At 38.5% G+C, this 27,253-nt stretch overlaps 1 protein-coding gene across 3 annotated transcripts in view; it reads left to right on the top strand.

The window, feature by feature from the left end:
• pcdh1b (protocadherin 1b) overlaps positions 1-27,253 on the top strand; it is a 132,250-nt gene that overhangs the window by 96,409 nt on the left and 8,588 nt on the right. Inside the window, exon 5 of one of the 3 annotated variants that reach the window (XM_079479199.1) lies at positions 12,646-14,101. The exons of the other annotated variants lie outside the window; for them this stretch is intronic. Coding sequence (XP_079335325.1) covers positions 12,646-12,701 — 56 coding nt within the window. The 3' untranslated portion in view covers positions 12,702-14,101. Of the gene's footprint in view, positions 1-12,645; positions 14,102-27,253 lie in introns of those variants that run through there. 3 annotated transcript variants of the gene reach the window in all.

Genomic DNA, 27,253 nt, shown 5'->3' with positions numbered 1-27,253 from the left:
GCATGGAGCTATGGGTTCAGGTTGGCTCGCTAAAAAGTGTTTAACCGTGCACTTCAATCTTGCATCTCAAACACCCTAGGTAATAAAATTACATATTTGTGCAGTAAGTCATATGTATCTCTCCTGTGATCTTCATCTGGTCTTTATGGAAATGATTTAACACCACCATTTCCCCTAAACAGTTCACCGTATCTCTCTTCACGCTCACTTCCCTCATTGTCTTGTATCATACCATCCCGGTTTACATCTATAATGCATGTACGCACGTTGCTTTCACCTGCTGCTATGCACATGAGAATCACAAGCATCCCGGTAAAGTGGTGTAGATCTCAGTCACAACACCAATCTGGGATCTGCCCGTCTTGTGCTGACTTCTAAAAAGTCAGCAAAGGTTGGTTGAGAGTTGATATGGCATATTTATAGGTGAAGAAATTTCAACATCGGTGAAGCCAAGGGCTTGCAGTATGAGGTCTACCTGCGGAGGTCAGTGCTGGGTTGTTTCGTTTTTCAGCCAGGTTTAGCTGATGGGATTAGGACGGACGTGACCCCAAAAGGTAATCCCACCATGCAACAGTCAGGGAGAGAAGGATAGAGCTCATTAAAATATGCTCGGCACTACAAGCGGCTTATGCACACAGGAGCTTTTATTAAGCAACTGTGCCGGCTGAGCAGAAAAACTTCCTGGAATATCTCCCAGCTCTTATTTCCTGAGACAGACAGACACACACACTCCCACGCTACACACTGAGTGTGTTTTCTGCTGATCTTTTTTTTGGTTTTGTGTGTCAATCACTTACAGTAGCAGAACCAGAAGTTTAAGACTTACTGTATATGGGTTTATTTAGCGGTAACAGACTTTAAACAGATAAGTTAGATCTTATGTTCCAGTTCCGGTTTTATGTCTGTGTGTGAAGGGGTTTAGTCGCTGCTTTTTAGTGCCTGCTGTTTTCAATGCATTAATAATATGTTAATTGAAGGGTACACTACAAACCATTATTTTGCTTCAAGGTTATTCTTGAGGGACTATTGAAATGTGCTTATGTTATACCAGTATGATTTAAACATGTTTAAAAGAGCATCTTATGTACTTCAGTAAGAGCAGGAGGTGACGAAAGGGTGACGAATAGTAATAATTTTTATTTTAAGATTAAAATCAGAAAATATGGTGATACAGGTGTCAGAAGGTTTCTTCGAGCGTCTTGGAGACATTGAAGCGGTTCTTCTGGTTTAATAAAATTCTATTTTATTTACATTCCAGTCTACTAATGCACTATATCAACATTTCTAATAAATGATTATCATTACTTCCATCCCATGTTTCAATCAAATTCAATGAAATGAAAATTCAATGAAATTTCTGTTCTTCACCAACTAGTAAAACTAGTTATGCAATTGTCTGACATTTAAAGAGCATTCTGTGAAAGTTACCTAAAAGCATGAACGTATGTGTTTGTATGTGATGCTTGTGTTTTCCTTGTGTAACCCTCCCCTGCTCTATGTCTCAGCTCTGTAGCTCAGGGCATTTCGAGGCTGAGAGAGAAAGGTTGAGACAGAATCTTAAGAAGTGAGATGTTTGATTCTGATGTAAGACCATCTGTGGCTATTGATTTCTGTTTCTTTCCTCGGGATGAGTGCTGTTTTTTAAGTCCTTTTTCACCTCAGGCGATTAAGATCACCGTGTCCCTTTTTCTGAATGCTGTATGTGTTGTGGAAGTGTCAATGTGTGTGTGTGAGACAAAGAAAAAAAGACAAAGAGTGTGTGGGGGTTTTACTGTGCCTAGGAAATATTAAATATTTATACATAGTTAAATATTTTAGGGTGCTAACACATAGGCGAGCACAAGCTTGCAATAAAAATATACAAAATTAACCAATAGTGTGCTTGGGTTACCGTATCTTTAAATATGAAGAGCAATAATATCTCTTCCCAAACGTATAAAGCCATAACAGATGCCATCTAATTTCCATCTTGATAAAGGCAGATGTACACTGTATACGGTAACAGCGAGTTTCCCCTTCATTTTTCATAGAAAGACAAGCAACATGCAGCAAAACAACAGCTTACCAAACTTGTTTGCGAAAATCCCCTTGTGTGTATTTTCATACACAAGGAAGTTCACAGGCAAAACTGTATAAAATGTCCTTTAGTTCTACATTCAGTCAAAATTCATGCATTATATTGAAACTTCTTGTTCAAACGTTTAAATGTAGGTCAGGACGTTTTAGCCTTTTGTCAACTACGGATTAGTGAATATGTTTTGGCGCACCTTTATGGATTAAGGTAAGAAATAAACAGGTAAAGAATAAACAAACAGATGAAAGCTCTTTTGGATGCCTCCAGCTATTGGCCAAGACAAAGAGCACTTACATGTTGCTGTACAACTTCATCAAGGAGTCTGTCGCACTAAAACGGTTAGTCAAGCGGGATGAAATCGCATATAAGGAACGATGTTTAGAGGGTCGTTTGCACCTGTGGCAGGTCACCATCATTCTCTTTTATAGATGTAGCAGCATATGGAGATAAAGGCACAACAGTGTGATGGCAGCCCATCAAATCCACTTAGAGAATGATCGGATAAGGGGACTTACTGTCCCCTAATCTTTTGTTTGCCCGCTCCTGTGTGTCTGGATCCTTCTGCGAGCGCTACATAATCCCATCAAAGGCAGAGCATAGCCACCCCTGTATCCACCAGAAAGACCACTGATTATTGAATGGAAGATAAGGATTATACAGGCAACATATTGGGACTACAATTTCTTCTCCAAAACAAATTAATAAATCATCAAATAGATGAATAGGAATAAGTCAATAAAAGGGTGAATCGACACATGAAAGCTACATGGAAACCTCTGGGTTTTTGAATTTTACAGAATGATTTATGAAATGCACAGAACTCTGTTACTTACTGGTTTTATTTTTGTGTCTGCATGGTTTGCAAGTAACTCGCTCATAGTTCAGATGGAGTCCAGATGCTCGGATTCATTGGGCTCAGTCTTGGCTGCATGCAGGGGGCTTAAGGTCCGGCCAGTCCCAAATCCCGAGGATGGGAAAAATTTTAAGAAAGACAGATCAAAAGATGTGATATATACTGTATATATCACAATATACTGTATATGTGATATATTATTAATTAAGTGGCTGGATATATAGAGTTATCCACAGTCTAACTTCAATTTTTTTTGTTTTTATAGACTAAAAAACTCAACAAAACTTTACAATAGGGTTGTATTTGTTTATTCTTAATGAGCAAGATAGTTTTTAGCATTTTTTCATACATTAATAAATCCTTTAGAAGTCAGCTGTGGCCTAAAGGTTAGAGCGTTGGGCTTGTGATCAGAAGGTTGCCGGTTCTAATCTCAGTGCCAGCAGGTCATGACTGAAGGGCCCTTGAGCAAGGCACCTTACCCCTGATTGCTCTGCAGTAATGTGCCACTGTATAAAACTACTTGTAAGTCGCTTTGGATAAAAGCGTCTGCCAAATGAATAAATGTAAATGTAAGTGCAGAAGTATTGTACATTGTTAGTTCATGTTAGCTAATGCAACAAATACAACCTTATTGAAGTGTTACAAAATCACTTTTGTTGTACATTTTTCCATCGTTTCAACTTTATTTTTTACATGTTAACATAGCTGTGTAGACTATGATTATTGTTCGCTCCATAGACAAAATGTTAAATGCTCTCTTATTTGTAAGTCGCTATGGATAAAAGCATCTGCTTAATGGATAATATAATCCTAAAAAGTAAGGTTCATAGCTTATAATGAAACTAATTGCGAATAATAAAATGCAAGAATCCATATAATTGTGTATAATAAGGAAGGCAAAATGAGGAGGGGAAGAGAAGACATTCTCTACGTGTGTTGTGGTATTATTAAAGGCTTTTATGTCAAATGCATTGTTCGGTGAATTTGGTCAATGTGGAGAGGTTGCTACATGTCATTATCATCATCGTTTGGTCTCATGGTAAAATTAATGCATGATTTCGCTATTTCAGTCCTCCGATTTCCATTGCAAATTCCTAAAGCCAAACTTTTACTTTTTTGTTACTTTTTATTCATTTTCTTTAGTTTCTCCACTATTTTATCATTCCAGCCCATCCTTCAGCCTTTATATCAAAAGCCTGGTGTTATGAAGCCCTCATACATTTGCATGTTACAGGACAAGCGCCCTGTAGACATTCTCTCTTGAGTGCAGCATGTTGGACATTCACTCATGCTGTCAATCAAAGCTGTCACCAAAGGTCATTTCAGAGTTCACACTGGAGGCTTCATGCATCACCATTAGAGCACCGCCCGTGGCTGCATGATACAAAAGGGTCAGAATGGGAAAATGCTTGCAGTGTCTCCCGTCCTCTCTAACATCACGAGACAAACAAAATCTAGTTATGTATACAGAACTGCTACAAAAAAACATTGTTTGTCTTATTCTCTTATTTCTGTCTTTCTCTTACTTTATTTTAATTATTACACCCCGTTTACACTAAAAGGGAGCTATGTGACACGGTGCGATATAATGTGCCATAAATAGATGGCTCTCATTATAATCAATGATGCTGTCACATGGTGGCACTGCGTTAGGCATTTGGCTACAAGAATTTATGGTGGTCTGTTTTCTGTTCTCTCCTATGTGCTATTTTGTCACTTCTGGTTGGTAACGGGAACAGTTGTGGGCTTGTACTTTCCTGGTGCTAATTGGCGCTTATCAAGACTAGAGAATGTCTACCAAATAAAAACCCATCACATTCACAACAAAGAAAGCTCGTTTTTGATCCGGCCACTTGAAATTGTTATGCATTTATCCAACCTGACCTCTACTATTCCACATGGTTGCTAATTTGTATGAATTCATACGAAGTGAATTGTACAAAAACATAGAGAACGCCATGCTAAAGCCTCTCCCCTAACCCCACCCCTAAAACTAACTTCACTGTCATGGAAGCAGATCGTATGAATAAGATCATACAAATTCATAGGAATAAGCAACCTTGTAAAATAGTCCCGCAATATTTTTTGATGTTTTAGCGAGATAATTTGATTTATCTTGACCTGTTTATTTTTTCGGGGGGGAGGGGGGACTTGTGTCTGGTGTCATTTACAGCATATGTGAATAGCTGTACTTGTCTATAGCCCAAGTTGAAGCCCACTCACTGGTTAAAGAAAATGGATAAATGCTGCGTTTTTCGATATAAGTGTTCCATCCTGGAATGTAGCTTTGAGGTCTGCGATCCACAGGAAGGCAATATCAACTCTCTCTAAACGTCTTTTTAATGAGGCTCAGGGCTGAACCTAAGCCACCCCCCCTGTCTTTAAAGCACTGTGTTGGGTACTTTTCAGTGGTCAGTAGTGGTCATGCTGTCCGGTGTCTGGCTACCTGTAGTATCGCTCATTGTCATGCCTCACATAATTCTTTTTCTCTCTCTTATCTTTCTCCATTCCCTCTCTCTTGCACACCAGCTGAACTTTTAATACAGCATCATTTATCTGACAACGACCTGCTAATAGTCTGAGGACACCCCTCTTTAGGAGGTCACGGGAAAGATCAATTCTATCCTTTTCATCTCTATTTGTTTCCCAGAGAATGATTATACTGCGCTGATCCAATACAAATCTGCATATGTAATGGGCTTTTTGAACAACAAAGATAAAGTTTCTAGACAAAGTGGTTGCCAATGAGGTTGCAGACAATGGATGACTGAGTAGCGTTTATTAGCAAGCTTACAGCAGATTTGAAAACAGGGGGGTGTCTCAATCATGTGCTCTCTCTTATTTTTCCATGCTTTATTACACACACAAATACACACTGCCTCTCAGAGGAACAGTGGGTTCTGATCTTGCCCTGGGCATAGGGAGTTGTGCTCATACTGTGGAAAGAAGTCAGTGATTGTGGAGAGGTCCCATAATGCTCAGAGGCCGAACAGTGTATGGGCGCATGTGCGTATGGCCATGCTGACGCTCCTTAGGGGAGGAAATACACATTACGGGTCAGTTACTGTCACTGGAGCCCGTCCGCTCATCTGGAGGAATTGAATTTAGGAGAGCTAGTGGTAGTCGAGAAAGTAAAACCGTAGTTTATGTCTCCCTAACGCATTGATTTGGGGAAAAAATACCTGACAAAATAGATCAAACCATGCTTCACTCTAACAACCCCATTACACACCTTTTAATCAATTTACTAGTCCTAACCATAGGAAATGGAAAATAAATAAACAAATGGATCAAAGCTTTCAAGATCTAATTGGGGTCTAACCAGGTGTGGACTCTGTATCTGACAGCGGTCTTCACTGTAAACATTTGTTTTAACGAGAGACAACAGAACGCAAGCATGTCAGATTAATGACCGACGCTAGTTCGCGTGAAAGACGCCGATTTTATCCCCATCAACAAGCAATTAGCTTCGTCTCGCTGTCTTTCTCTCTTTTCTCCATGATCAAAGAATGTTTTTTCATGTCTGAGATCTAAGTACAAATCAGTCACGGGACGGAAAGCTGCAATCTGTGCAATCACTGAAACCTTTCCTGGGCTTTTAATATTAAAATTCAATGCAAGTGTCTTAATGTGGATTCTTCTTTGAGGAAAATTTTATTTGTTATCGTTTTTTTACAAGATAGCTTTGGCAAAAACTCCTAATCCTAGCTTGCTTTTACAGGAATTCATAACAACTATACGAGTCGGCTAATTCGTATGGATTCATACAATGTGAGTCCTAAATCAAGTGTATTAGAAAAAAGCAATACTGAAGCCCCTCCCCTGTTCCTAACATCACTGACAAGAAAGCAGTCCATACCAAAACATACAAATAATATCTTATGAATTCATACGAATTAGCCACCTCATGAAATATTTACGAATTCCAGAGTCATTACTGTACATTATACAACTAGTAGATTTTACTAGTAATAAAATCTTGGCTGAGCTGCTTCTTTGAAACTGACGTTGGTATAATTGGATTTACTAAATGGAACATTGTTATTCAGATTATTAATTAACATAAACGATAAAGATATGTGACAGACGATACTTCAATTTACCAACCAGAATCAAGTATTCCTGAGAGTTTATGCAACACACAAGCAGGCCAGCCGATTATACCCTGCATTTGGCTCACCATCAAATTTAAACAAGCCCCGTCCCGGCAACATTTAATCCGAAGAGATAGAAAAAAGCATGGCGAAAAGATGACAGCGAGGTACAGAGAAAAAACATGATAGATGAAGAGGCCCAGCGCTAGCTAAGAGGATTAATAGTCATACGTTGGCATGGAGACTAAGTTGGTCACACTGTTAGACAACCTTGCCTTTATTGTATCTTATGAGTGAGCTGTCCTCTGAAAAATCCAAGGCAGGAAGCGCAGATGGAATGAAAGAGGAAATGCACAAAACACTCCAGCGGTCTGCAAAGTCTAAGAAGTCAGACACGTCTCTTTCCGATCTGACGCTTCGACAGTTACAGATTGTTTTCCTTCCCTTTGTCAATGCCGTCTGGAAGTCTAAACAGTCACTCACTGTGCTTTTGTCTCTGTGCTGGATGGATCCTCTGACATCATGGCTGTTACAGCTGAGCACTCATGGATGAAGAATTGGCGTGCAATCTGAGGCAGGCCACCCTGTATCTTATATCGGCACTTTATGATGCTGCACTATAGGGTTTATGAGGCTTTTTTTGTCATTTGAAAGATTTGGGGAACTTTTCGCGGCAGGGACTTTTAAAAATAAAATATCACCTTTATGGCATTTCCGCCACATCATTCAGTTTTGTACAGTATTGTGTTTTATAACATTTTGCGATGGAATTGACATTTTTGGAAGGAATTGTCAAGCTTTTGTCTGGTTATAGAAAATTAGAGTTCGCATTGAGTGTATCCTAAATAAAACAATTAAAGAACATTTTCACAGTTTCACAGCTTTTTATAAAAACAGCATGCTTGACAATGACACCCAATAAACACTTCACAGCACAAAGCAAATCTTTAAAAATGCCTCTCAGCACATTGTGCTTCACACAGTACAAAGTACACAAACGTTTGATAAAACTTTATAAGTATCAGTTTTTTGGTGCTAATAGAAATCAAATCTGATTAGTTTATTTTATATTTAATCAAAATGAATTCTAAGGGCCTTAAAGTGAAGAAAAATTTGAGTGTGACCAAAGAGAAAAAGCTCAACCATGACTGACAGACAGGTCGCCACAACAGCTGCTGTGCCCTGTGTGGTGCCAAGGGTGACTCCCCTCTCTCCGGCACCCTCCCTGGGTTCTGGCAGTCAAGCTCAGCCTTGTACATATTAATACTGACACACACACATACGCTGTTACATTCTATCCCACTGATACCAGGTACCCTCTGTGTACTTAAATGCCCCATGCTGGGCCTCTGGCGCACACATGCCCACGCAGACACATGCAGCCATGCTGAGTTGTCTCACTGTGTGGAGATAATAACACGCACTACCTGTGCGGACGACCCTCAAAGTTTCCGTGATTATACTGTTCTTTAAATGTGTATCACAGAATCGTATGTTTCACGCAATGGAAAAGAATGCCCTATGCAGTGTAGAGTACCTGTATGCTTGGACTAAAAAGGACTGCTACAGCACCTGTCTGAATCAGTACAAGACCACAAAGGCAAATTACACCCCCGATTATCTCACCCTAACCTTCAATTGCATAGAAATTAAAAAGAGCTGTAATGATGTCAGGCCAAAGTTAACAAACCATATCAGTTTTCAAACAATAGACTGTAGTCTGTAGACATGGACTATATAAATCAGTTCATCATCGTCTTATAAATTCAGTGTTGCCATGTCACTTCTGCCGCCATAAATCACGGTTAGTCATTCAGCTGCTGATACCAAGCAGAGGATGTGGAGATATTGGGAGACTTGCACTTTGTTGTCAGGTAGTTAGACAAGAGACAGTGTAATTTACAGCTGTCTGATGAGTGCCGCTTATGATTGTTGGACGACATGAATAATGGCCATAGGAATATAGATGAATGGAGAAATAGATAAACAAAGACATCAACAAGCAATGAAGCGTCAGTCTGAATATGATCACATTTGTCGGGCAGACGCCAGTGAAGCATTTATCCTCGTTCAGAGACAGACCCCGTAACCCAAATTGTCATTATTACGTTATTTGACAGACAGCTTAGTCGTGTTAGTCAGATTCAGACGGACTTATTGGTTTGCAGACTATGTGAAGAAAAGCGGATGCAAAACATTAATAAATATACATAGAGGAGGATTTTTTTTTGCTTTGTTTTCAGTATGCTCCACTAACAAAACGCAAATCATAGTGCCATCTCGCTCTCTCTCTCTCGCTCACTCTTTGTCCTCCTCTCAATTTATTCCCTATCTCTCTTTTCACGCTGTTTGGTGTAGGATTAGAGCTCTTGAGCTATGCTTAAATGGTGTTTATGCAAATAATCACTAGCCTCAGCACAATTATTTAAAGTGCTAACAACAGAGAAATGCATCTCGCTCAGCCTGACAGAAGTCACACTCCCACTCACTGTGGCCATCTGGCTGCGGTGCAGCACACTTTTTACAATATTTTGCTGGTTGAAACATTTTTTATTTAGTAATTTAGTTTATTTACTAATATTCCTTGTTTTGTGGGCTGTTAAAGAGGTGCAAATTTTATTTTGATCTTTATTTTTCAGAACCTTGTATAAAGATGTTGTATTTATTAAACAAGCCCCTGCTGAGCTTGTATAGAGATTGTTGTTACTAGAGGTAAACTGAGGTGTGTGTTCTTGCCAAGGTCTGGAATTAACAAAAGCTTAGTGCCAAATGCAAGTAAGGATTGATTTTGTAGAAATATCATAAGGAACAAATAAATACATACATAAACTTTATAACGCAGGTATGCTTTTTTATTAGAGATTATGCAGTATAGTACAAACAAATCTAGAGGTAGATGATAAATAGTTATAAACAACACAAAAAAGTTCAGAAAATATCATCTTGTCTTTCATTATAAACAAATTTTGTTATAATCAAATTATATAATAATAATAATGTAATATAATGTTAGATTGTACTTTTTTATTACATTTTTATTGTTTTTACATACAATTATGCATTCGGCAGACGCTTTTATCCAAAGCGACTTACTTTGCATTATACTATACATTTGTTTATGAGTATGTGCAATCCCTGTGATCGAACCCATGACCTGAATTTTGACCTACTACATTTTTTTTCTTTTTTGCTCTATCTCTACTTTTTCTCTCTCATTGTGGCATTTATTTTTGCATCTGTGAATCGAACAAAACATCAAACGATCGATCGGTCGGTCATTCCGTCAGTCAATCAATCAAACAAAAGAATAAGCAAGAAACTATAATATTAATACCATATTACTCTTACCCTCCTGTTATGTGTGTTTTTTGACAATCTAGCAGTTGATAGTTTGTGCCCAGAAACATCTCTGATATCTGGAGAATAACTGAGGTGACTCTTGGGTGCTCCATTTGCAGAATCAAACCTCATTTTAAAGGTGAGAGTCGCTTGGGGAAGCATGGAGAAAGGTGGAGGCGGAGGGCTTATGTGGCACAAACAGCAATAACGCATCACGTCAGGAGGTAACCTCTGACGCAGGTGCTCGTGGGAAGGTGCTAAACGGGTGCAGTGGCAGGCTGAGCCTCATTAGTCCCAGATGCTGCCCGACACACTCACGGTCCTGCATACACACACTCCGACAGATGTCGAGGTGGCAGAGGTGAGGGCCGGGATTGGGGGGGCTCTTGTCTCAGTGATTAGATCTGAGAAAACAGCTTGAGCGAGGCCACTAAAAGCCATGATGGCTGCACCCGAAGTCGTAAACCACTGAATGTGTGTATACATGTGCACATAAAACACACCTCATATTCATTATAATGGAATATTGTTACAACAATACAATTGTTATCTTTTTCGTATAATACGACTTTAAATGTGTATTTGTGCATTACGAGTTGAATCGAAGTCTATAGGTTATAGATAACTTAACAATAAAATGGCACCCATGCCCAAAATAAAATAACGATTGTTTACCTAAAAGTGTACCTAAAAATATGTTGCCCTGTCCCTTCTTAATTTAAACAGACAACTAAGTTAATCATTTGTAGGTTGATTTTCAGGTAAAGTGGTGTTATCAACATGTTGTTTGCCTGACCTGCTCAACACAGTAATATTGGCGTAACTAATATTGTGGGTGCAATTCTATTCAGTGCCAGAAGAGGCGCAAAAATCACTCAGTTCCCTTTAAAAATAAGTCTATATATATCATACTTAATCTATGATAATGACGTACAGTTTATACACATCATTTCCGCACCTTACACCTGCACATCAGAAACGATGGCTCAGCAGGCAAGCAACCCTGAATACAAAGCCAGCTCGTTGCATTTAATGCAGTGATAAAAAGTCTGTGTCTGTATTAGTGACACACAGAATCCGTAAGGCGAGCACTGGTCTCTGGACAGATTGCAGCAGCTGGTGTTTGTGTCAGTGGGTACAGTGAAGCAGTGGCTGAAACTGTTACCGTGCAGTGCCTTATTGCCTACTGATGAGATGAAATGTCAGTTGCATTTCTCCTGCTGATCTGCACCCGGTAGGCAAGCTGTGCCTACTGTGTGCGGAGTCTGTGTCCTAACATTGTGAGAGACCTCTGGATCAGCCGTTGGCTGTAAAAGCAGCGTGGACCAGCAGGAATGGTAGTGGAAAAATATTGTAGTCGCTCTTGCACTATTTGTGTAACAACAGGTGTATCGCAACAAGACAGTACAGCATATCTTGGCAGTGGTAACTGGGACTGCATGGAAACTTTTTGGGGACTTCATTTTTTGTTCCTGGACATGTTTGGGCTAGGGTGCTGTGCTGTGTATTATTATGGATAACAGCACGAGAGGACACAACCACCACACGGCCATCTGTGTAGCGCTGTGTATGTGTGGTCTAAGGGGAGCAGGTTTGTCCAAACCAATCTCTAAATTAACTTTGCAAAACACTGTATACTTCAGAAAGTTTTGAACATACAGTACATTGTGTACATCACTTGAAACAAATGCCTTGTTAAGAAAATGTCTTTTTTGAATGATAAATAAAAAAAATGCAATAATAAAATGTTAAAATGACAAATAAACATAAAAAGCTGTAATCCTGAATTATGGATATAAAAGTTTTTTGGCCTTGCCCCCTTGCTCTTAGGTTTGTTGACACACATTCGTACAAAGATGTTTTATAGGAAAGGTTCATCTCCAAAAAATCATGTCAACCCAAAGCTGCATGACTTTATTTCATCCATGTAACACAAAAGTAGAGATTTTAAAGAATCATGCTGGTTTCTCTTTTCCATGCAATTGCAATGAACAGATATTTTTTGAATAATACTTTAAGTCATAAGAGTGTATTATGTTGTTTTAGCATCCTTAGTTCCTGATGCTTGAAAGAACAACCAGCACAAGTCTTAAAGTTCTCTGTTTGTGTTCAACGGAACGATAAACTATCACATGGCTTTGGTCGTTCTGAGTGTGAAACGTTTTTGGGTCAACTAATCCTTTAAATGCACTATTATTTTTTATTTACTTTTTCAAAGAGATATTTTGCATGGAATGTATTGCGTTCCAGTACGTGAGTAGTAAGTCGTATCTATCCTCTTGTAGGTGCTGTAACGGGCGTTGACCAAGAGAAGGGGGCCGGCCAAAAAAGACTGCCTTAAACATTCTTCTTTTTTCAAAATGTTTTTCTCCTAAGCGTACTTTTTCCTTTTTGCTCTGCTGAAGTAGGACAGAGTTTGCCTCTTGTCAAAGATTTCGATAACACATATCTCCTCATCTTTGAAATATATATGACTACCTTTTGTTGCACATAAGCAATGAGAAAACCAAATGGACAGAGTCGGGAGAGGAAAAGCAGACTGAAAATAGTATTTTCAATGGACGTGGGCGTCTATTCGCTGATGTTTGTCAACCCACCTTGGCGTTTTTATATTTTTCCGTAGCTTTTTGGGAGTGGATATCTCTCATCTAAGGATACTGTTTGGAGTTGGATCTACTCTAACTAATGGATATATGATATCGTCATTTTTGGCTCAGCTGTGCATTTCTTCCCTTTGCTATGAACACTTTTGTATGGACTAGTACCTTCCTATCTTCTCCCATCTGTTTTCAACCCAATTGGAGGCTTATTAACATTGTAATCATCCAGGTTTTTGGTAGGTATGCTTTTCCTCTGTTCCTCCACTTTATTTCATTCTCTCTCCTTTCCCATCTGCCCTCTCCTGGATTTCCGTCTCTTTGTCTCCCTCTCTCTACCACAAGCTCTCTACTAAAAGCTCCTCTTTAATGCACTCTGACCTATTATCAAATACAGTGGCAGTATTCACTCATAAAAAGGAGGGAATGTTTTATACAAGAATGAGAGAAAAGACTGCACTGCAGCCTTAAATCAACACTTTGCACTTTTTTTATTCTTGTATCTCCTCCAAAAGACTCTAAGTGAATAGAGGGGAGAATAGAAACGACTCTTAGATGAGAACATTATCTCAGTTTTGGCCTCCGCAGATGTGTGTGCTTGTGAACCTTAATGGTGCTCAGTGCCATAGAGTTTCAGTGTTTCTTAATTAGATTGGGTGACTGTAACATAACAGACTCCATTTCCTGCCTCTCTCTCTCTCTCTCTCTCTCTCTCTCTCTCTCTCTCTCTTTCTCTGAAAGCATTGATCTCTTCGCCTCACACCAGTCAATGACTGTGCCACAGTGTTACACAGACACCAAATACACACGAGGAACTGAGGAAGTGTTTATGTGAATAATGTAGATATGTAACTAGCTGATATCGAATGATATTTATCAAATATATAAATATATGGCACATTTACATGACAGTATGTCCCTAATGTATATATTTTATGAATTCGTAAGGAATTTTTCTTCTGTGTGTCTGAGACCGTGATTATAAAAACTGTAGAGAGGAAGCTAGATTAATGCCATGGGTCATTTACTTACATCATGCCAGTGATAGAGATTCTGTCAGCTACGCAGCCAGTCTAGCGGAAAGTGTTGTTCATGTGAATGTACTTTGTAATCAGCCATTTTTAGTACAATAAATGGACTTATCAACATCCGGTTGCTGTGTCTGTACTTTTAATGCACGATTGCAGCTGTTTTTAAATGAAACATTGAGCGCTTTCTATTTTAACAAGTGTGATGACGATGAGTAAAGTGGCCTATTTTTAGAAATACCACAGTAGTGCACGATTTTCATTTTCATCTAATATTGTATTTGCCTATTATTGACCGGGGTACTGTTCTGTTCTAAATAAAAAAACAATGCTATTACCATGGTTCAAACACACGGTAAATACTATGGTACTAGGCTATGGTCAAATATGATAACAGCCAAAAAGCAAGAGCTAATAAAAACTACAGTTCATAACAGACAACACGTGTAAATTCTTATTTGTTTTTGAGGTTTGCAGCCTCGTATGTTTTTTTCCATTCGTAGTGTCTGTTGAAGCAGAGCAGCCATCTTATTTTCTTTCTCACAGACAACTTCATCAAAGGAACAACACACCAAACATTCGCAAATCACTAAGGTGGTCAAGACGACAGATGGTGAATGTGACATTTACACTGTGTAGAAAAATCAACGGCTATTGTTACGGTTAGACCTGTGGCATTATTGGCTCAAAACAATGTCCAGTGGATCATTAGGAGAAATGGAAGACAAGGGTGCAAGGTGAACACCCTAAAATTAGTCACATTGTGAGGACCAGTCAACAGCCCTTTTAGGAAAACATATTAATACATACTAAATAATCTCCTAATAAAATATAAAAATGCACAAAGCTTATATTGACGGCAAGGTTTAGGGGTAGTAAATAAAACATATAATTGGCTTGCTATATAAAAGTCAATTAAAACTTCTTGCCACAAGAATAAATATGTGCGTGTTTGCATTAGGTGGGTGTTGTAGCAGTAGTTACAATTTACATCCCACCCGCAACGTTCTAATTCAGGCACTAACTAAAAGAGCTTGATGACACGAAAGAAATGTGTTTGTTTTTCTACTCACACCTTACACACACACCTTCTTTAAAGTATACGTATTCTGCATTCTGCACATATGTGTCCCTCAATAAAGATCTCTGTGTGTGTGGGCTATGCGAGACAGCGGTAATGTCAGAAAGCTAGTTGAGAGCGACTGAAGACATTTTAAACTGAAGGCACCACTGAATTTAATTAAATCATGACTTGCAGGCCTAATTAACACCATGATAAATAACATTGTCCACCAGAGGTACGGCTCATCTGCAGACGACGCTAAAATGGATCTAATCCAAGCTCTGTGTTCTTTTTCCTTTTGATGAAATGTGTAAAATACATTTGTCATCTTAACAAGAAAACAACGACATCCTGTTCCCCGATGCCCTGCAGCCCTAATCGGTTTTACTTTACCCAAAGAAGTGTGTGTGTGTGTGTGTGTGTGTTGTGTACTGAACGATGTCAAAGAAATAGATCAGATGTTCTAGATAGATGTTCAATCAACCTGCACTGTAAGCAAACAAACAGGGCAGTAGAGCTTGACTCGTGCCTCTAAATTCCTGTTTGACGTGCCAGCTGCTGCCCTGTGGCAAGAGACATGCATACGCAGCCATTGAAACGCATTTTGTCTGAATAAGCAGGCTTGACTGAACATTAAAGTTGTGTCCCAAACTATATTCCATGCACTACACATACTGGGCACTTGGCCATCTAATGTATGAATTATAGAAGTGATGTCCAAAATGAAACCCCTCACCTTTTGCATTAAATTGAAACATTGACAGTTTTCTTTAGTTGAAGGACATTCCCATTATAATACATGTGATGTATTGCCTCTAGTGTTAATACATTTAGGCCTTTTCCACTTGGTATTGAAAATATGTGACGCACCCATGTGGTCTTTGCGGCACGTGTGTATATGTGTGTCTCTATTTGTATGTCTTAAGGGCTGTATCTAAATGAACAGACTGTGTACGCGCTTAGGCAGATGGTGTGAGGTAGTGTTTGGCTAAACAGGGCATTTACTTGATACCATATAATCAATCAGCACACGGAAACACACACGCAGCGCATTTATAACACCTCCAGCACAGATGTGTTCTAGTTTCAGCCACTGTACACGAACATGGCCACGCTATTCTCAGGTCTATATGTGCCCCTGGGGTCCTCATACAACCGTATCTCATTGCGCTGCTCATGCTGGCCGAGGACATGCTTCCCCGTATAGAGAATCCCATTAGTGAGGTCTTTAGTGTTTTGCGGGTCGCTTTTGGCCTTACCACTTGGACTGGCACAATGCTGGCCCAGCGCTGGGCAAACAGAGGGCGCTTATTATAGTGCCATGCTCCTGTGCCAACCTAGCCAAGCTTGACAGCGCCAGCTCACAGCATAATCCAGTCTCTTCACCTCCACACTTTTTGCCAAATTTCCTTCTACCTCTCACCACATCTTTGTCTTTCCTGTGACATTTTGCTAAGAAAGAATGACAATGGAACTTTGAAGTAATGCTATCGTATACTATGGTTTGGTTTTGACGATTTTAAATTATTACAATTAACATGTTCAGTGGAACATTCCCCGTCCGGAATGACATTCAGCCTAGTTAAATGTGTGGTTGTTTGTGTGTCGGTTCATTGCAGTCCAGACTATTTTGTAATTTATTTATTCACATTTTGTTCAAAACCTGTATATGACAGGATCTATGGAAGAGAAAATGTATATATATTCTCAATGGAAGTCAATGGGATCCAATGTTGTTTGATAAATAAAATTATTCAAAATACAGCCGTGAAAAGAAAACTTTGAGACCATTCCAAATAAAAATTTCTAGCATTTCTAGATGTATTGTGGCCCTTCCAGCCCACTGTCTGTTTTTCAACTTTATTTCAACAAAATCAAACCTGAGGAGTGACAAAGCATCCAAAATCAATGTGAAAAACTGTCAAAATGACAAGAATCATAACAACTGTGATCAAAATCAAGGTTACCACGGTAAACTCTTTTTTTGAACTTTTCCTAAATGTGTTCATGTACATATATTACTGTTGTACTGCTTAAAAGTGAAAATGAATTCTTAAAATACAGAGCATCTTTTCTTTTTTTATCTGTTTCTCCAGTTTTTTCTTCTCGAGAAACATTATTTTCATTTGAAATTTCATAGAAATATTGTTAGTAGTAGTTCACAAAATGAAACAAAAATGATAATTGGACCTAAACACATGCTTACAAATTTGTAAAACGGTCTCTGAAATGTCTTGCAGAATTTGTTTTGCAGCTGTTCTTTTTGTGTTCTGCAGAAAAAAAGTTATCCAGGTTTAGAATTACATTTTTGGGTGAACTATCCCATTGAGTTTTAAATGATCATTTAATTGATTATTGTATTTAACTAAAATGTTAAGAAATTCTTATCTCTCATTCTTTCTGTGTAACAAATAGGAAATGTGTATTTGTAAATGTCTTAATATGTACTAGCATCCAATCAAACAGGCACTCCACTTCCTTTCAGATTCCGGCTCCAGAATTTCCAATCACCGGGACCTCAAAATCACTTCCCATTTTTCTTTGTTTTATTTAGCATGTTCAAGTCTAATTTTGTCTTCTTACAATGACGTCATGTTCCATTGCTCTCCACATCTCCGTAATTGTTTTTAGTTCCGAAAAACATTTTTCCTCAATGGTCTCAGTCGTCTGATTTCCAGGGCTGGGTGAAAGAGCGTCTGGCAGAGTACAGGGTGAGGGGTGGATCAGCAGATATCTGATTTAGAGGAAATGTACTCCTGTGGTGAGGACGCTTGTTACCGTTAGCGCTAGCTAATCCTCTTTTATTAATGGGCTCCATAGCAGGGATGTTGTGTGCATAGAGGATTAGCTGTTGTTTGTCTCTCCTCTGTGTTATGTTGTTCTAGCCTCATGTGGGTCAGAGGAGAGACTATTACTGAGCTGCCCTCTTAAAGCTCTCTGACATTCGGGCTGACATCTCACCGTGGTGGTGATGGTAGTGTTTAGCCTTGCTGTTCAGCCAAGAAGTCCAGGAAGTTTTGACTCACAAATGTGCGTTTAGACCAACGGGTCAAGTTTTGGTTGGTGAGCATGACCCAATTAGCCTCTGCTGGTAGATGCCTTGTGCTTGTAAAATAAGATTTTTGTCCATGGATGGTCCCTTAAAAGTAGAAAATGTTGGTCACTACACGTGTTCTTATGGAGCCAATCAGCATGTTTTAATAGATTTTTCCAGCTATTACACTGTAGTTAGAGAAACACACATATGCAACCACTTTCAATCTTACACCCATAATGCTTTTGAATGAGTGTGGATGATTTTGTATTTGCTCTTGTGTGATTTTGTGTGGGTGCGTTATCTTTGGATGAGGTTTCTGGTGAGCCACAGGGCAAATGTGTTTCTGCCCCAGTTAAGCCGCCCTGCCCTGGCATGGCCTGTACTGGCATGAGAGTGCCACTGATACCCCTGGGCGCTGGTTATTTTAGAGCGCAGAGGACGTAACCACACTCTCGTAAAGAAAAGACCCCGCGCGGAGCAGTCACGAGACACCTTTAAATTCCGGTCTCAGTTCAGCGTAGGTACACCAAAATGTCACAGAGCAAATTTAATTTCAGCCGAAAATTGTTCTCTCTTCTGCCTAAGAGTGTTGGAACAAAGGCCTGCATTCTTCTTTTTTATGTCAAACAACAGTGTGTTATTCACGGAGGTCACAAACAGAAATCTGTACCTTAAAATAACATTCAAATTGGTCTGACTAATGCAATTTTGGGTCTTGTGTTTTTCTACCTAAAGTTTACTTGGTAAACAATGGTACACCAGCACATTTACGGCATCAAAGCCAAAATATATTTTGTGTATTTACAGTTTTGTACTTTTGAGTTAAAGGGATAGTTCACCACAAAAATGGTACCCGTTCCTTTCTAGTGTATGGACACAAAACCAAAGTCAATGGGTACCGCTTTTGTTCCATTCGGTTATCTTCTTTTCTGTTATGCAAAAAAAATTTATTCGTACAGGTTTGAAAAGAGAGGAGGGATGTAAATGTTGACAGAATTTTCATTTTTGGGTGAACTATCACTTTAACAGTAATTTCCAAGGGTAAATAACTCACAAATGACTCTTTTCAACTGTTTCTGATAGAATTCAAGGTTTTCAATTGTGCGTGTGTGTGTGTTAATATGGGACAGAGTTCTAACGGTGCTATCAGGGGACACTTTGCTCCTCTGTGGTGGATCTCTCTGTGGGCGAGATCCCGCAGCGAGTGTGTGTGTTATGTGTGTAAAGATGTGTATCGTGGAGAGAAGTCCCATTGTGTGGTTGGTAGAAGTATTGTCCTGCTTAATTAGCAGCACAGCGGTCAGATCCACACACGAGCCTTCAAAGTTTTCACACAAACACTTTCAACAACACATGGACACACACAATCATGGGTACACACACACATGCAGACCCTACTATGTGGTGTATGAAAATAGTACACAATGACAGCATTTTTATTTTTGGGTGAACTATCACTTTAAAGGACTAGTTCACCTTCAAAATGAAGTGATTAATGATTTTCATTTTGAAGATTAACTACTCCTTTAAGTTAATACAAGGCATGCATTCATTTCTTATATTATTTTGTATACAGTTAATATATTTGAATATGTGTTGAACTTGCTTTAGATTTTTTTTGTTTAAAACTTTCCTGGACGTTCTATTATATGCTTTTCCCATTGTGGCAACTTGCCCCATATGGTGTGACAACAAGCTTTGTTACTGTACCTTTAAAACTTGTACATTACAGTGACCTCTCTTTTCATTGGCTGACCTATTTGGCTGTGAAAGCTATCATTAGTTTAGCGCAGTCTGGGCTGAATAGTGTTTTCCATATATCCCCTTTAAAGTCGTATAAAATGTATACTTATGCTCATTCTGGCCTTTATCAGCAGGGAACCGAGACACTGTATTTGACTTTAGGGCTTCCTTCGAGAGGAAAACGGAATTCATTTCCATTTAAAACTGAATGCTCTTTCCTTTAGCTCAAGCAGACGATAGCAGGCTGAGAAATAGCATTTATTTATGTTTGTTTCTTCCTGTTGTGCAACTACCAGGTGTCTCACTTTGCCATGTGCAATGTTGCAAATAGAGTTTTAGAGACTTGTGTTTGTGCACAATTTGCTTGTATGGCTTTGTATGCGTATCGCAGTTATGACTTTTCCCAAAAGCACTTTGATACCAGTGAGTCCCGGAAGTTGTTAAATCATATCTACTTCTTTTTGCATCCCTCTTAAATATTTTGAGATAATATCTACGGCAAGATCAGTGAATCCTGCATGAGAAAGTCTTGAGCTCAGTAGTCTCAGGGAGCGTCATTCTTGGACAGCATCTTTGTAGCAACTAAGGATATACTTTCTTTTCCTCTAGAGAATTTCATGCACAAAAATGCATTTTTCAGTTCAGAGGTTAAGCGCTAATTTCCAGTGAGTTATCTAAATAGCTTAGTAACTTTTTTGTAAAAAGATTGGTTAATGGAGTGTATGAGGTGTGTTCAGACATTGAAGCAACCCAAATAAACAACAGCGAGGGACCACAGTACAAAGTGGTACGAGAAGAGAGGCGAAACAGATGGCACGTCTTCTGTTAAAAATATGCAGTTTGTTAGCAAAGCCAAAGAGAAGGAGCAGGACAAGTTAAGCTGATGTCTACTTTCATCAGTCAAAAGAAAGTTGAACATAAAAATTACCTCATGTTAGCATTTGCACTTGCCAAAGCAGAAATATCATTCACCCAATGCAATACTTTCAAGATATATTAAACTCATCTGCTGTCAAGAAACGTTATTACATATATACGTTCAGATCACACATCTATGCTTCTAATACGGTTGAAAACAGTAGTTTTTAATGTGTTTGTCACATTATAAATATCATTTTATTCAAAACAATGAGCCACGCGCTGAGAAGTTGACAGGGAGTTTTATGTATTGCCGTCAGAAAACATTAGCACCGTCAGGAACTAGTTGAACTGGGAAAAAAGTAATAATGGCATCGTGTCTTTCCTTTCATTCTGTCTCTCATGCTCTTTTTTGTTGTTTTTCACCTTCCAGTCTGCAATGCAAGGGAATTGAAGTTCGGAGCTTTGCCCACTATCAGCGGCAGAGAGAAAAATGAATAGCTTTTAATAATGAATCAAACAAGCTTGGCAGCACACGCATATTTCCTATATTTCACCTTAATCTTGAAAGCCCTCGATTCTCACTTTTCATGGTGGAGGAGAATAAGGGAATGGAGAAGAATGCAATCCTGAAGAAGATATAAGATGCATTTGAGGCTTCTTTGGGGCTGTGCTTCCTTTGAAGAAAACATTGGTTTTATATCCTGTGGGCGTCCGAGCTCCAGAGGGGGGTGCCGGGATGTTTCAGATTCCTTAGCAGTCATGACTACGGGAATATTTTAGGGCTGTTACGCGATAAACACTTTTAATTTAATTAATCACAACTTAATCAAACATCACACTTGTGGCCAAAATATCATTTAAAGCCATAATTAGACAATATAGAAAGTAGCTTCAGATGTTCAGAAGCTAAAACGGCCCAAAACCTAAAACGTTTTTTGTTTGCAGAAGCTGAATTATTACAATTAAAGACCAAAACAGTTTGGTTACTAACATTCTTAAGAAATACCTTCCTTTTCCCCAAAGAAATAGAAATTCAAGTTTGAAATTACATAAGGGTTAGGAAATGAAAATGAGCAGAAGCTTTTTTGGGCAAACTATCACCAATTTATTAGCATTGTTATTATTTTACCTTTTAAAAGTTTTTATGTTGAAATTCTTTGAAGAATTAAAAACTGCAAGTAGGTAGCGGCAAGTAGAAACGAAACCACCCTGTGTGGTTCTCAGAGATGCGCAACACTTCTCCTGAGGCTTTATATTTTGTATATATTTTCGATGAAAAATAATGAAAACAGACAATGTTGTCCATAAAATATTTCTTAAAATTAATTTCTCATTTAATTAACTTTTGTATGAAATCAACATGTGCACTCGTAGTTGTCTGGACAAAAATACCACTGCTATGATTCTGTGCTTGTCTGATTGCATAATTAAATACATTTTAGACAAAAGCTCATTCAGGGTCATTTTTGCACAGATATCTTAAATTGTTGGTTCTTTCTGACAGTATTATGTAGGCCGATGTTATACATCACGCATTAAGTTGTTGCCAGCATCATATTTGTCACCAGTCAAATGTATAAAATGTAAGATGACCTACTTATGTCTGGGGCGGGTGCATTAAATGCGGGAACAATTTGAATCAAGTTTATTTTCCATAAAGATAATTATAATTAACGCATTAAATGCACAGCTCCAGAATATTTTATTTCATAGTGACTGAGAACATAAAAAACAGAATTGTATTCTGTATTAGAAATATTAACTTGATTTATACATAATTTGTGTATGATGTGAGGTTGTGTATATCAGAAAAGTGTACAGTCTAAGGAGAACAAAGGGATTAAGGTGGTCGAAATCAAGCTTTTATATAAGCGGCTATCTCAAACTATGTTCTAGACCAACATCGAGTTTAGCACAATAACATAGGGACAAAAGTCTATTTTCTAACCTTTCAATAGATTCATCCTGTCCCCAGAGCACTGAGAGAATATAGAAAGGTAAATTGTAAGCGTTGCTGAACATTGATTTATAACTGATGTGACTCTATGAGAAAGGCTGCAAGAGAAAGTGTTATTTATTGAAAAAGAAATAAATCAGGTGTGTGGGATAATCTGTGGTTTCATTTCACTTCAATTGTCACTCAGTTATCACTTTGATTTTGTTCTCCTAAAAGACATGCATTATGATATAGCTTGGAAACATTTCAATATTTTTATGTTATCTTTTTTTAGCCTTAGACGTGATCGCAAAAGAATCACTGGCAAATTAACTTGTGAGCTACTTGCCCAAGGCATTATTAGATTTAGCTTGTATTAACTCTGTTAAATACAGCAAGTCATTTTACTACGTGAGCAGTATGTGAAACGACGGTAGATCTAACTTATCTCCAGCCCCTGAAGTTTTTATCTCCGTGAGCTTATAATCACCACTCAGATCAAATGCAGAACTCAGTTCTGTTTTCATGTTCAGTGTGAAGAGAGAAAAAACGGTAAATGAAAGCGACGCTGCATTTTTGTCTTTCCATTTTCTGAGATAATGATGGTAAATTTGGAATTTGGAGCATGAAATGATGATACAGTGAAATGGAGAGCAAGAGAAAGTGAGAGAGAATTAGAACAAGAAGAGGAAAACAACACAGACATCACACAACAATGTAGCCAACAAAACAATAATGTTCCAGTTCGGTAAAATGAACCCAGTAAGAGGAAGAAATTTTCAGAAAGGTCAAAACCTGTCCACATGACTAGGCATAAATGCCAAGATGGGAAGCCAGCTGTTTTAATATCGTACATTACCCTAAACAACAACAGCACAAAGAATCCCATCGCAGCTTCCTGATGCTGAAATTAATGAGAGAAGATCTCGCTTCTTACAGTCGACATTGTCTGCCTGTGCTGGATGTTTTTTTGTTAGCCTTGAAATTCAGATCAAATTTAGGCTCAGTTTGTCTCTCTTCATGTAGCATTTTCTAATGTTGCTTAAAAATATAACGCTTAAGGTCTTTATATACCTTCGAAGGCAAAGTTATATATATTACATTATATATTATATTACATTCCTGTCAATAGACTCTTCAAAATATTGGACCTTTAGAGCTAATGTGCCTCAGACCTTTGCAAAGTTCTGTATTTACAGAATTAAAATTTACACGTGTTATACATATGGCATATACTGTATACATTTTAAAGAAAGAGAGACAGAGAGAGAGAGAGAGATCACGTTGCTGTGTTACAGTAACTGTTTGGACTTCTCTTTGAAAGTGGGAGCAAAAATCTAAGTTTATTGGCATACAGTATCCGACCATTTCCATTTAGTTGTCTTTTTTCTGTAGTCAGAACCACACATGAAATCTAGTGTTTACAAACCACATCCACATTGAATGTGGTTTTAAAACGTATTAAATCAGATTTTTTTGGACTGTGCCTTAGTCTAAGTGGTCAGATTGGATTTCAAGTTTTTTACCTTCATCCGCAACCGGCTATGCACTCCACATGGTGCAAAATTGTCAGGAGCTATGTCTAAATATACTTATTTTTACTCGCTGTTTTCTTGTACAGTGAACTATGTGACATTCACTAGCATGACAAGATATGCATGAATGTGTAAAATCCCTCTGTCGTGCACCTGGTGATGTCATGATAGTCATGAGCGGAGGCTAAATTTCCATCTCTCTTTCCACATTGACAGCTAATCTCGGATGTTGTATGGGAAAGTCTCTTGGCATTGTGCTGATGACATCATTACTATAGCAACTGATGTAGATATATGCCGTATATTGAATACACTGAGAAAACGGATCAGATTTCGCAGCTTGCAGAATGACAGTGTGGACACTCAATCCTAAAATCTGATTTAAAAACTAAATTGCAATGTGTGGAGTGAACAAAGCCTGACCTACTATAGTAAAAAAATCGCAGTAACTATCAAATATCAGCAGAAACTATCGGAACCTATATAACTTTATTAAGTATAGTTATTTATTTGAAAGCGGGGATGATGGGTTGCCAGGTCAATATAAGGTGAATGTAGCTTACTCTTCTCAAGAGGGGATAGATGTTTGGTCCGTAGATACAAAAGAATAGTAATCCCGAAAGAGAGTGTGTGTATGAGAGAATGTGTACTGCGCTGTAGAAAAAGGCTCATCATGTCCAAAATCAGCATATGGTCTCTCTCAAAACAACATGTCTGACAGCCATATGTTTCGCATACAGGTTACACACACATGCACCATCACACGTCACCCTTCTGGCGATCTAATCACAAATTCACACACCAACGCCCGGCATAAGTGCCCCCAAAACTATCCTTGGTTTTTGCACTCTTACACACACGCTCAGTGTTTTTATTGCAAGGGCGCGAGGGCTCAGGGAAACAGTGTCTTGACATTTTGTCATTCTGAATGACCTCGGCTCTGACCTCACAGATGACCTTTCTCCTCTGAGGCTCCTGGCCGACAGAAAGAAAGACAGCATCCCCGAAACACACTCAGCAATATGACACTGACCACTAACCACCAGTTATTCCTGAATGTGTGTGTGTGCCGACAGGGGCCTTTTATGAATGGGCCATTTTTATATAGCCATTATAAATGGTTGTGTGTGTCTGTGTGGAAAGTGGAGCTTGGGGAGCATTACACATACATGAGAAGTCATACAATATGTTATGATTTTATTAGTTCTATATTTAAAAGTTGTGTTTTGTTTTTGTTACAGTTCATGATTTATTTTAATTTTTAATAAAAAAAAAATGCTGGCTTATAATGAAACTATAAGACAAAGCAGAAGTCAAAGGCTTGCGCCGACTATTCAACACATCAGGTATATTAACATTGCATTGTTGCAGATGTTAACAATGTCACATTCATATTTATGAGTCAAGATATATAATGTGACCCACACACACACTTTTCAGACTTCTGATTGCTAGTACAAATAAGCATCTCATTTTATACATTCATGTCGCTTGATGCAAAATTTCATACACTGGTTTCACAGCTTTCAAAAAGTGTTGTTTTGTTCCCTTATTTCTGGTGCCTTTTTCTAATATTGTTGATTTTGTCATGATTCACACACATACTTTCCCACTAACCTTTACAAGGTTATTTACTGCCAATAATTTTGTTTGGTTGAAAAGAAAGGTTAATGCTTTGGTTAGTGCTTGAGGAGATTCCCCTCTTCCATGTAAAGTGCTTTGAGTACCCAGAAAAGCACTATATAAATGTAACAAATTATTAATTATAATAATAATCCAACATTTATTCATTTCACCTCAAACCACAACCATCACTGTTCTTTTCATAGAGATAAACAGCAGTTTCTAATGATAGCAGATAAGGCAGAAAATTAAAGTCAGCTGCTGTCCTCAAAATTCAGCTTCCCTCTTGACTGTGGTCCTAAAAGCTTATTGAGAAAGAGAGAGAGAGCACAGGCCTGAGGGCAGCTTGCTCCATCCATACATTTATTCACTTGTGTAGCATGATTGAAGTTTCCCTCTACTGATTTCTGGAGGGAGAGAGAGAGAGAGAGAGAGAGAGAGAAGAAAAAGAAATCTCTCTTTTTCTTTCCCTCAGTTCTTCATCATTAATAATGAAAAGGATTTTGTGCAGCATGGCATTTGTCTGCAAGTCTGTTTCTTTTAAGTTTCCGTATTTGCTGGGGAGATTTTTCAAAATTTGAGTCACCTTTAGGCTTGTCACCTCTGTATGCGATTCTGCTTTGTATACGCTGTAGCATTGAACTTTAGTCGAAACACAAAAAAAAACCAGGGCAGCGGAAAAGACTAAATGTAGGTGGCTCTGATAATGGCAGACATTTATATTTATAGCTGTGTTCCTCTCCCCCTCAGCCAAAAGTCATTTAGACATAAGCTATAATTAAAGTTATTCATTTTCTATGGCACGATGAATACTCGCAATGGAGCACGGTTTGATGACACATTCCTGTTACAAAAATCAACTCAGGCCAATCTTACAATCCATACACCTCCGAAATTTGTACTGAAGTGTGGTTGCGCTTGTCAGTGGGTTGGTTAATTTCATTAGACATTGACTTCAGTGGGCTAGGTTCCTGCACAGTGATTAAGTCCTTTTGTTGCTGAAAACAAGATTTTAAAGGGAAACCACCACTCACAGTGAACGGACTCCAGCTCTGTTCAAGAGCAAACCAAACAAAAGCAATTCCAAGAGAAACACTGATGTAAGTTCACTGCAATTTTCATGAACACTTGTGGAGTCAATGACGGCGTAAAAACATTGATCAGTCAAGTTTGCTTCTTTGTATCCATCCATTTGTCTGGTCTGAGTCTACAGAGGGTGTTTTGTGCTTGCTTTTTACTTCACAAGCGGTTGTTTAGGTCTTCAGTAATCAAACGTTACAGCCTGGCCTCATCTTCAATAATTCAGCTCATGCACGGACAAACTCAACTTTAAAACATTCATGAGTGGAAGATGTTATGCAGCTTACCCTCGTTGATTTAGCCGTGGGCTACAGCCTTTCTCCATGTGCTTATCTTCCTAGGCCAGGAGGAGATTCTATACAGCTGATGCATACTGAAACACAGCCGCCA

The sequence above is a fragment of the Barbatula barbatula genome (assembly GCF_947034865.1).
Source record: "Barbatula barbatula genome assembly, chromosome: 18".
In the NCBI taxonomy this organism is placed as follows: domain Eukaryota; kingdom Metazoa; phylum Chordata; class Actinopteri; order Cypriniformes; family Nemacheilidae; genus Barbatula; species Barbatula barbatula.
This window is presented reverse-complemented; position numbering and strand designations above follow the sequence as displayed.